This window comes from Corvus kubaryi, unplaced genomic scaffold (genome assembly GCF_017639235.1).
Source record: "Corvus kubaryi isolate FWS band 111438036 unplaced genomic scaffold, C.kubaryi_AGA036_p1.0 37391, whole genome shotgun sequence".
Lineage (NCBI taxonomy): Eukaryota > Metazoa > Chordata > Aves > Passeriformes > Corvidae > Corvus > Corvus kubaryi.
Genome location: NW_024581130.1, coordinates 5,918,155 through 5,930,790, shown reverse-complemented (window position 1 = coordinate 5,930,790; position 12,636 = coordinate 5,918,155). Strand labels below are relative to the sequence as shown.

General features: G+C 37.4%; 1 protein-coding gene across 3 annotated transcripts in view; it reads right to left on the bottom strand.

Moving 5' to 3' along the window:
- Positions 1-12,636, bottom strand: part of CADM2 (cell adhesion molecule 2) — a 591,021-nt gene that overhangs the window by 40,409 nt on the left and 537,976 nt on the right. For 2 of the 3 annotated variants that reach the window (XM_042037859.1, XM_042037860.1), the window contains one exon: positions 9,417-9,536. The exons of the other annotated variant lie outside the window; for it this stretch is intronic. In XM_042037859.1, the coding sequence (XP_041893793.1) occupies positions 9,417-9,536 (120 nt within the window). The remainder of the gene's footprint in view (positions 1-9,416; positions 9,537-12,636) is intronic. 3 annotated transcript variants of the gene reach the window in all.

Below are 12,636 nucleotides of genomic sequence, written 5' to 3'. Positions count from 1 at the left end.
GCAATTTATTTCAATTCTCTGAAAAATGCTAAGAAAAAAATTACCTTAAGAATACCCTTTTTTGTATTCACGGTCTGAATAACTTCACATGCAAAAATTAATAGGTCGGGTTAAATAATCTCCAAAGTCACTCTCTGTAGATTTTGCTTTTATTTTTCTTTTGTTCTGGGGAATGCTATAGCTTCAAGTTTCACCAAGGTCATCTTTCATCTAAAAAACTTAATATAATTAGTATCAATTCTGCATTTTGTGAGGCTCACACTGGAAGTTATTAACTGTGTTTCAAGTGGAATGTCAGAGAAACGAAGGGCAGAGAGAGTAATCTTTTCAGCTTCAAAGGCACAGTTGATGACTTTAGTTCACTGGTTAGTGAGAAAGACGTGCATTTTTTATTAAAGGTGTTAGCAATACATTTGAAACTATAAGCATTTTTCTCTCTCTTTTCTTTCCTTTCCTCATTTTTAGAACTTGGCACCACTTCAGTCTTTTTTTTTTTTAACATCCCACATGGCACTGGAACAGTTGCTTCAGATGTCCTTGTTGTTAGTTATAACAATATTTAGTTGTATACTTTTGTTTTTAACAGTGAAGCACTTCATCAATTCCCTGACAGCACAGAACTTGCCAAAATCTGCCTTAGCCAGTAATAAATACAAAAGAAAAAGATACCAGTTTTTGCTGGTAGTGCCTTTAAAATACCATAGACACCTCTCTAAAAAAAGTAAAACGAAGCCTTGTGATCCCATATAAATACAGCAACAGTGAAGGACATTCAACAGAAACCATTTGCTTAATCTTTCTCCCTGCTGTAAGAAATGCAATATATTTCCCTTAAAACTCACCAGTGAAGATACAATTGACAACAGCTTTAAAACAAACCAAATCAAAGTCTTAATAAGATCCTAAAGATCACAGATTCAATTCCTTCAAATGAAATTCAAGAATAAATTTCAAAGCATATTTACAGAATCTTCTTTACAATAAATATTCGCTTCTGAGAAGAAATTGAATATGGAATGTGAAGCCTTCAAGAATCAATCTAGAGTTGTTAACCTCAAAGAAACGTAACTGAGAAGCAAGGCTCAAGTTTGCAACAGAGAGGATAACCAAGTGCGGAAGAGAAACACCAAGGGGGATTGTGGATTCTCCATTCCCTCAGGTCCTAAATTAAGTCTACATATGTTCTGGTGGATGCTCTTTAATAAAATAAAGGTTTCTGTGTCTCATTATAAATCTATGGGAGTGGAAACCATACAAGAATTTAGGCCAAGAATTTAGGCTAACTGACCCAGCAGGTCCCTCTGGACTGAGCAGATCATAGATTTTATCTGTAAATAAGATACCAAACTACATATAGCCCCACTGAAAATTAGTGAGTTTAGCTACATGTAAGGTTTTACTTGGAAGGAAGGAAAGTACAGCCTGTTTTTCCATAGAAGAAATGCTTTGCATATCTGCAGGCCATTGTCAAGCTCATGGGGCAGCACTGACAATACACTAAAAATAGCCTGTCTCTCTCTGGACTGGAAAATCCAGATAGATAAACTCATTTAACCAATTTACAAGCCAAACTGCTTGTAGAGATGTAATTACTAGATCCCCAAAATCTCTTGAAATCAGTAGAATTCTGGCTTTTAAAGCAGGAGGTACAAAAACCTACTTTTTTTTTTTTTAATTATTGTTTTGAAAATCACAATTTAAGCCTAAATAGAGCAGGAAGGTAGTATGAAAAATATAGTTTCATACCCTGTTTACACCTGAATGTTGAAAATCACTACCCTGAGGCCACCACCCAACCAAAGGTCAGATGACAATGGTCAGTGTGACATCAGTACACACTGACTCTGCTGTAACACTTTACACAGAGGTGGTGACACTGATGCCTTCAGTCCTTCTTCCCAGGGACTTCTTTGGAAATGCCTGTGCTTCCTTGCTATTTGCACATGGAGGCTCAGCAGAAGGAGAGCTGGCACCTTATAGCCTGTGGCACCTGAGGGGAGGTCTGAGGCTAAACTCAGAGACAAGGCTGCTCTTGGCAGGCAGTAAAGATGCTTCCAGCAGAAGGGACTCTTAATTTGGAAAACCTCTTGCACTGCCAGTTTACAATAGAGGCTGTCAGGCTGCATAATTCATATGCAGTAGAAAGAAAAAAAAAATCAAAAACCAACCAAAAAACCCCCAGTGTGATCAGAGCTTAGGCTGGGAATGTTTGAATTCCTGACACATTGCTGAAGCCTCTCCGGAGCTCAGCTATATAATGGAATCTTTATCAGACCATCAACTAATTGTGATACTTATCTGCACAGCGTTGCATTTTGGGTTAAGTGATAATCCATCAAGGCTGGAAATCATTGTGTACTTTTTAAGTTGCCTACTTCATTACTGCAAGCTGACAGCTGGATGGATGTGTAAGCACTAGAAATATTTGTCCCAGACACAAAGAGCAGCTTCCTAATATAGGGTATTATGATATTTTCTTTCATGTATTCAGCATGCCCGTAGTTGAATCTATGTCTCATTTATGATATTCATTTACTTGGCAAACTGTTAAGATTATGAAATCTATCTTTATTTGTTACAGAATGCAACAGCCTCATTTCATGAATAATATGACCAAATAATGTGTAATAATGACGACAGTCTTCATCTTACATCATAATGGCTGTTAAGCAGAGAAAATTGCCATTTTATAAATGGCCCAGGTCTCTGCTTTAGTTTATAAAAGGTAAGAATTGCAAAACACAAGTACTTTTCATGGCAATGGAGGTAGCTAGCCTCATGTGGGTCATGTTGCCAGAATTTGTTTTGGTGGTTAGTGATGTGCCTGTTGCCTTGACGATTACTCTTGGATTGGTATTACAACTATAAAACGTCTTTTAAAACTATCCAAGAACTGGAAATTCCACAGAGAAGCACTTGGGTTTGATTTTGGTCTGCTCACAACAGACATCAGGGTAGTTCCATTTCCATTTTTTAGCATGTAGTGATAATGCAGTTTCATATTTAGTTTCACACTGCGTGAAAAATTACCTCCTTCCATAACCACATTCTGCTGCTACTTACTGCCCAGTTGCCTTACTGCCTCTGAGACTCTGAGAAAGATATCCTGTGTGGAAAATTCCTAGCTTTAAATTAAAAAAAGATAAAAAAGAAAAAAAAGATTATTTTCATACTATGTTTGTACAGCCTCTTGCTTGGAGCTGGTGTGGTTCTGCTCTGTGATCACCACGCATGTGAACATGTACTGTTTGCCATTATTCCAATTCTATGGGGACATACTTAGGAATCTGTAGGAATCCAGCCAATAAAGTATGAAACTGCTTGAGGTTGGGTTTGGTTTTTTTTTTTAATCCTGTTTGTTTTGGGTTGGTTTTTTTTGGGGGGGTTGGGGGGGTGTTGAAGGGAGGGGTTTAATTTTTCTTTTTTTTTTTCAGATTATATTATAAAAATGTTTTTCCTGGCTCTGTATCTGTCAGACCTAAAAACCAAAGAGCTCTTTGAGTTAGAACAGATGCTACAATCTCCTCTGTTGATCTTAAATCTGTGAGCTTTGAGAATTCACAGCACTAATTGTACCACCAAGCCTGACTAGTGGGATGAAACCCTAATTAAATATTGCTTCAGAAAAGAAACAAATACTGTGTAACCCCTAAAATGGGCACTGTGGACTACTACGCCTCATGAAAATTTCGTGGTAGAACTTAAAAAACTCCAAGTCCTGTCTAAAATAGGTATATTTTGATACAAAAAAATCTAACAGTTTGGTCTACCAGCTGGTTGCAGATGCTAGGGAAGGTTTTCCAGCTATTACTCAGCTGCAGCCTGTGGATGTTTCACCTGGGTAACAGCTCCGACCAAGACAGTCCTGTTTAGAGATTTTGGAAAAGAGGCTTGGAAAATAAGTCTGCGATTTCACCATGGTCTAACATAAGTTTATCATAATTTTTTTAACACACCATCTAAGAAACAAGCTGAGAAACAAGTAGAATGTAAAAATAATGGCAATGAAAGAAACCAGCATAAAATCAAGAGATGGCAGTTCTTGAAAGAGGGGTGATGAAGATTTACTCAAATGTCTAATGGAAAAAAAATAATCTGAGGAACTGCTGTTTGAATCTCAAATTGTTTGACCTTCTGAGAAAACCAGACCTTGGATAAGCCAATAGGAGGCTAGTGGGAGAAAGAAGTAAAACTTAGGAAGTTCTAATTTTCCTACACAGTTTGAATAAATCAGACACAAATTAGATTTTATGTTACTGCTACAGCTATAAAGTAGTATATAAATGAACTGGCTTTTAGCTTGCTGTCATAGGAAACTGCTTTCAACATTAGACAATGATCATTTTTATTATCAGAGCTGAATGCAAGTAAGCACACACAACTATATTTAAAGTGTAAGTCTACCCTTATCTCCTTTGCCCCTCACATATTCTATAGCTTTTCCTTGCTTTGTTGTTTCTTTCTTTGTCAGTATCTCAGCCTGCCAAGTTATATTAATCAGATTATGTGAAAGGAAAATAAAACCACAAGGAAAGAACTGGTAATGTTGAGCATTTTTTGACAGGAAAAGCTGTAAGGACTACAAGGTCTGTCCAAGTAGTTTCTGCATGTAAGCTGCCTATAATGAAACAGTTACTCTAGTAGGGTTGTGGTTTTCTTCTTAACAGAGACTTTAAGGTAAAAATAGGAAAAAAAAAAGGAAGCAATGTAATTTTTTTAGCTAAGATAGCTGTCAATTATGCTATTAAATAGAAATATTCACACTTAAAGTCATAATTGTTTTCAAAATGATTACATCCTCAAACCCTTCCTTATGCCATTGTAAACTCCTCTTCTAAATTTAGCTCTACAGATTTCCTTAAAGAAATCTTCATTTTATACCAGAGATAAACCCAGTAAAAGCGAAGTGGATTATAATAAGGCATGGATTTCATTCCTATATAAATGTGTGCATTCATTGTCTTTGTGGTCACCCTGACAAATAAACTCTTGATCTCCCCAGAGCAGCTGCCTGGGAGCAGCATCATGTCTGTGCGGTACACAACAACTTCTGGAGATGTTTTTAGGCATTGCTATATAAAGCTTTGAACATTCTGGTGCAGTCATTGTCCAAATGAGTCAGCTGAGCCTGAATCACTCTGATATGTGCCATCAAGCTGAATGGATCTGTCTTTTGAGATTGGGATGCTCTGGCAGTGTTACGTTTCCACCTATTTGGGTGGTAGTGGTGAGATTTCAGTCTTCAGTAACAGGTCAAAACAAACAAGTTTTATAACCTCTTTGATTTTTTTGTTCCTTGATAGAAATAGGATTTAAACCAAAAAAACTGTTCTGTTTGTGTGTGTGGGTGATTAACATAATGCCAGCCCATGGGAAGGTTTTATGTATGTTTGTGTGCACAAGCTTTTTCCCCTCTGTGAATCTAGAAACTGACTTGAGGTGGCTTCTCCTAGACTGTTAATCACACTCCCTCTCCACCTACAGGACTTGGAAAGATTGGCACAGCACTACCCAAATTAACTTTACACTAACAAAGAATTTCTCCACTGGAGGCATCCCTTGTTTCACTGTTGGGGCAAATCCACAATCCTCTTGAGCCTCTTCCCAATCATGAAAGGGAAAAATTGCATGGATCCACGCACAGCTTTCACGAACAACGTTACATAAATCTGATAGAAATACACCTACTCATACAGTGGATAATTATTCTTTCAGTAGTCCTCCACATTTGTTTCTTCTCATACATTTTATCACACATTCCTGATCACGGTTATTAGGCTTTAAGACACCCTTGACAAATATATAAAGGGCAATATTCCTCACTGGCATCAAATTATGTTTAGGGTTTTTTGAGTTAGTAGGTAATGTACCAGTAAAAGAATAATTAATTCCTGAAGGACCGAGCACAAAAACAAGCATACGTTTGTCTGAGAAAGTGAGAAGTTTGACTAAACAGGAAGTTTATGAATTATCATGCTGTCATCCAACTGGATCAGTAGCTTTTTTCATGTTGTTTACTAAATGCCAGGCAAATTAGGACAGCAATGAATCATATGGTTCCAGAATTGACTGATGACTTTTGGAGAAATTTTTTCCCCCATGAATTAAGGCTTTTGGCAATGAGGAGGTACAATAATCAGAATGCAAAATGCCTTGGATTCACAGATTCTATTGGCTTTTTATACCCTGCATCTTATACCTGTAAAGACATCTCCCGTGACAGGATGAGGAGCAACAGATCCTCAAGGTGGACTATATAAAAGTCACGCAGAACAGAGGAATGTCTTGTAAAAGTTACCTGAGGAGATTCTTAAGTATCAAGCAATAATTTTAGAACAAAAGTACTGAAATCTGTCTAGAAAGTTTATTATGTCAGCTATGGGGAACTCAGTTCAAAGATATTATTAAATAGGATACACTACCCTACAATCTGGGGAAAACTTCTGTTTCTTTAAGGCATGATCCAACAAAGCAAGACAAAAAAGCATAACAAAAAAGTTTTGATATTTGAGAGTATATGGATAGTTTCTCAACTTAATGTCCCTATATATTCCTTCATGTCAAAAATCTTATTGGAATACAAAGCAGAGGTGTCAAAGGAAAATATGTTTATGTGGTACTTTTTGCTCAGCCAGCAACTGATGCTACTGAAAAATCTGACCTTCTCTGACACGGCTCTTGCACCGTTTGTACCTCGCGGGGTGGGTGCTCTGACAACGGAGATGAGGTTCAGTCATGTACTTCAGGATGGCAGAACTCCACCTTCACAGCAGGCACTGAAAGTTTGTGAATATTATTTGGTTTGGGGTCCATGAAAGATAGGGGATGAGGAGATGTAAGGAAAGCACCTTGTCCATTTCCCTCTGCCATGGGAATCAAGCGCTTTGAATGAAAGCCAGGATGAAGGAAGTCATAGAACAGAAATAGCTGAATAAGTGAAGTCACTGCCTCCCACACATTTACAGAGTGTCTCCGCTAAATGTCTTTGCCACTAATTCAGGGAATCATTTTCCTCATTCAACTTGGAAAATAACTCTTCATCAGAGTCATACTGACTTCTTTTTTGAAAGCAAAACCAAAGAAGCTGGTGCCTTCAGCTTCTTTGCAGAGCATATCTGTAAATTTCCTGTCTTTGTCCTTTGATCTGTCTCCATTTGTGGTTGTTTACCAGGGTGACACCCCCACACCCAACCCCCCCTCCATAAGGAACAGCACTCCAGTTGTCTTCCACTGTCGGATAAAACACCAATTACTTTAGCCTTGTCCTCATTATTCATGATTAATTTCTTTATTTTGGCCTTTCATCTAGTGCATTTCTAAACACTTTTGCTTTGTTAGATTTCTCACAACTTGCTCATTTCACTTTGCACCTGCTTTCATGACTGCTTTCCTGTTTCTCCCACATTGATATCCTCTATGATTTATGTTTATAGCAACTGCTTGTTTTGGTGTTTTAGTGAGGTTTGATATCTCAGACTGTTAAAAGAACCAACTTTGTTAGTTTATTACATGTGTCCTATTTTTTCTGTGCATTGGGATAAACTACCATTTTCTTTCAATTACTCAAGATTTTGAGGAAACAGACTTCCCACACTCATTGGTCCCTTTGATTATCTGCCCAAAAGACTCTATCTACCACTTCCTTGAGGCTGAAGTGGTCTCATCTTTTCAGCCATTTTGCTGCATTCACTTTTTTCTTTCTGCGAAAAGTGAGTGCTCATGTTTTAGTAACTGATCGCCCAATTTTGCTTCTTTTACTTTCTATTAAAGCAGCACCTCTGTAAGTGTAGCATCAAATTACATGCATTCTCCCATGTGCTAGAGCTGAAACTCAGAAGAGAGCTCTCCTGTTTCAGACCTTTCTATTGATGCTGGACACACAAACGGTGAAAATGAACACTCCACAGGAAAGAAGATGAGGCCCTAAACTGCACTTAGGAGGTGAGTCAATGCATTAAAAACATCAGTACAATCATATCAATGATATGGTCATGACCACATAACAAGCAGAAGAAAACAATTCATGAAGGTCGGCAAACATCAACACAGCACACCAAGAGCATCGTCCTTCCAGGATGTGAGCCCTCAGAAAGCTGGAAGCTCCTGGTGCTTTACACAAAACACTCTATTATAAAAAAGACATGGTAATTCCTGTCATTCTGTTCCTTTTCAAGAAATTCTCCTCTTGCAGCCACTCAGACCCATGAACATTGTGCTATTTTCCATGTTCTAGCTTTCTTTTTCAGAAGGAAAAGGACTACTACAACACCTCCTCTCTTCATTAAAACAAAAATATCCATTTCACATTAAAAGTAATATTAAAGATTAAAAAATGTAATTTTAGGTTTGTTGTCAGTTTATCACAACATATTAAAATATGTGTGCCCTGTGGAGGAAGAATTTAGGTGATCTGACACTATCACAATCTTTATACAATGGACTTGCAAGTGAGCTAAGGTTATTCTTCCAAGTTAGGCAGCTCACTGCAACTGACTAATAACAACAGTTCCAGAAAGAAGTTAAGACATAACTGTCTTAACTTTCCTGGCCTAACTGCACCTCATCATGTCAATGCTTGCAGTGTGGTAAAAGAATATAATTTCCTCTCTTCTTGTGCAATATAAAGCTTTCAAGAGGCCACATAGGAACCTTCTGCCATTTCATTTACCACGAGAGATTTGTAGCTACCCAGAAGATGATAATCTGCAAAACCTTCTGCACACATCTTCCCTATTTAACAGTTATCTGATCAGCTACTGAATAAAGAATAAAATAACCTTTATATTTTGCTCATAAAGAAATGAAGCATTACTAGAAACATTTGAAAAGCTGTAACAAAAAAAAAAACCCAACAGATGGGGGTCAGGGAGGGGAGAGAGAACTTTTAGCTCGTTTAATCTAGCTCTGGTGAGATAACAACACCCCCTAAATTAGTAATGCCTTAAACCGTAAAAGGCTAAGAAGGGTGATGCAATGCAATGCCTCTTTGTTATCAAGCAAGATTTCATCAACAGAAATTCCAGTGCTGAGACACCTAGCTTGTTTTAAATGGTAGCACCCAAAATAACTAGTCTTAAAAGGTCATGTTTGTTTAAAAATAGCTTGCTTGCATTTTACATTAAAGTTAATTTACTAACCTTAAAAAATTAAATGCAAATGTATACAAATAATTTAAGCATCCTGTCAAAGTTCACATACACACTGCTAGAGCAGCGACAACATTCAAGGTCATGTGAAATCCTTCTTAACCCACGTATCACCCTGTGGATTATTCTGTTAAATACATACTGAACTAAAATGCTTGCACCCTCTATTTAGCAAATTCTATCCTTGTTTAAAAAAAAAAAAAAAAATTAAAGATCTAATTTCCTATTTATCATGTGCTTTCCAGGCCATAACAAAGAAGGATACTGTACCTCTGATGCTGGTGGCTGTTGCCGATGTGGTTGTGCTGGCAGTTAAGGCTACATTGGTTGTGACTGTTGCAGTGGTAAGGGAGGGGATGACAGTAGTGGGAAGCAAAGTGTTGAAAACATCTGGTGAGTGGAAAAAAAAAATATAAAATAAAATCATATCATGCAAACAAAGGAGAAACATAACAGTGGTTTAATTTGTAAATACAAGTATGTTGAAAATGACTAAATTAAAACATGATTAACATAAATTATTACAGGTACAACAGAGTACCTTTAAATTCTTGACATTTATCACTCTCAATTTTTATAATCAATCTTTGAGCACACAGAATTTAAAACTCTGTTAAAATGACCAAGTTTCCACAGAACTAGAGAGTGACAGTTTAAGTGACAAGAATCCATTCTTCGCTGAGCCATTTTAAATGTCTCACAGTAGAAACCATATACAGATGAAACATGCTGTGTCAGAGTGGGAGATGAAGAAAACAACACCATCATGCTAAAATAAACACACACATGTTAACGAGAAATGGCTGTATGTTAAAACACCCACTTTCAGACAGACTCAATGAAGGGAAAAAGGGGAGAAAATGCTACTAACTATAAGAGCTGCTTTTTCCGGATTGCTTTTCTTCTTCCCACACATTTGCTTAAGACACAGTTGTCTGCTAAGATCCAGAGCAGAGTATATTTCAAAATCTTTACCCTAATTAGCAGGCACAGTCATCATTCAGTCATCCTTAATGCTTACAATGTATTGTTAGTACACATCAGTATTTTTCTAAAACAGCTTCGAACTAAAAATCAGAAATGCTAATAATATTACTGATAAAAAATCCTGCATCCAAGTCAGAAAAAATGCATGGCCCTGATGACAGCATCCTATAAAACCCTTCAGATTTTGCTCAAGCAAGTGCAGGTATGCCAGGATTAGGAGCACGACTGCTTCGCTGCAGAGGAACCAACAATGCCTGATGCAGAATGCTCCAGTACAGAGCAGAACATAATCAGATGTACACATAGAAAATACTTTGATTACACTGCCAAAAGCAATAAAGACCAATAGGACTTTGCTTATAAGGTGATTGCAGGTTTTAAAGAACAAGCAAACAGAAGCTCTGAAGAGAACTAGATAAAAGCACTTCTGTGGAGACATAAAAAGCATCTGACATTTTTCAGATTATTTATACCACAGGTTTGAAAGGAAGGACTCATTTCTCAGCAGTTGATGGTAAGTAACCCATTCCATACTGATTTCACTGAAAATATTTCTGAAGGGTGCTATTCAGTGCAATAAAAGAGCAAAAGTCTGACCCACAATCTGTCTTCCCTTGCTGTGAAAAGAAATGCAATTGGTCCCTGAGTACCATCAATTCTGACTGAAATCAATGGAAGCTGAAGTAGCTCAGAGCTTTTCAGTATTGGGCCCAACAGAACACCCTTCAGACACAGGGTCCTTGAGTTCAGCATTGCATAATTACTCTCTTAAGGCTTCAAAGTAGCATGCTTACCTTATTTCCATGCTGGACGACAGATTATTTTCCAAGTTTAAAAGTTAGTTAATATCTGTAAGTCACCTAGGATTTTCTGTACTCCTCTAGTTTTGATAAAAACCACCACTATCCTCTCTGGAATCTATATTTGTGTGATGCTCTACTTCTGAAGCCACCAGAAAACATCATAAGATCCATCTTTCATCTGTTGTACACTGATATTTATTCTAAGTCCCAGTATAAAATATTCTCCAGCCAGAAAAATTAGAACAGACTTTTAAAAACCCCCACCAATGTAGCCACATTAATCACCAGGAAAAATGATAACACTACCTGGAGTGTGACTACCACAATAATGAAACAGAACTGAGTATAACAAGCATTAGAAATAAATTAACATGTTGAAAAGATACATGTCACATGTACTGATCTATGCAATTTCTTCTCATAAAGGGAAACTCATTCCCTGATAAGTCTCTGTTAAAAATTAAATCAAACAGAAAAAAAACCCCACCTACTTCATCAGGAGAGCAAAACCTTGTTTATTAGGAAAGCTTTACACATCATTCTTGTACATAAAACCAATTAGTGTGACTCACGGTCCCATTCATTATCTTTCTTAAATATACCAATTACTTAAGACTGCAATGACAAGTTATGGTTTTATGACAGTGCTATCCAATCTGCAAGCACACTGTTTACCTGTTTCACCAAATAATGGCTTAAATGAATCACTGGTGAACTTAGAACTTTCTGGGTTTTTCTTCTGATCAAAGTATTTCAAACAAGATTTCTTATTTTAAATGAAAGGCTACCTAAGAAGCATTCTAAGTAACAAGAACTAGGATATGTCAGTTTTTTAATATAATGGGATCTCCTCAGATTAAGAATAATGAAAGCTTGTGCAGAAATTAGCTTCCTGATGAAAGTCATAAACTCTGATGCCAAACAGCAAAATGGAAGCCTGGCAGAAGTCTTAAAGAAAAACATATCTTATCAAAAGGGATGCAAAAACAAGGGATAGCCTTCAGTTTCTTTCTTTGCAGAGTGAGGCGAAATTCAGTGTGCAAACGACTGCAGTCTGTCTGCTTGCTCACAGCATTAAAAGGACTTGCTCCTAAAGACCAGAGCACAAGAGAGAAACCAGGAATCAGCAGCCTGAGGAGCATTACGTTGCCCAAGCAATGAAATCTGAGTTTGTTCTGGACTCTAGAAATGTTTGGTTTGTACCAGCTTAGGTTCAAGGCTCTGCCCAGTGGAATTACTTCATTAATAACATGAGAGTCTGCAACAGGAATGTGCAGAGTAACCAAATAGCTCATAGCTCTCCAGGCAACACTTTTTGGAATGCTTGCACCATATCCTATCCTTAAATCCTACTTTGGACAGCCCAGACCCAGGCACAGCACTCTGAAATGATCCCCACATTTAAAAAACTTGGGTGTATGGTGCCTGCTGAGTCTGACAGAAAGGCTCCTCCCACCAGTTCTTCCAAGATTTATGGATGCTCATGAAAACTTTGTCCTTGCCTTGAAAAGGCTTTTGCATAAGAGAATACAGAATACGCAGTTCAAGAAATAAACTAGAAGTAATGTACAGTGCTCCTCAGTCTCTCATCATGCATTGCAGGTGTAGGAGGTAAATGGGTTTGGAAGTTCCCAAAAGCACATGGACTACAGATACAAGAAAAAAAAAATGATACTTAACCGCACAGGCTTCTGTTTAAG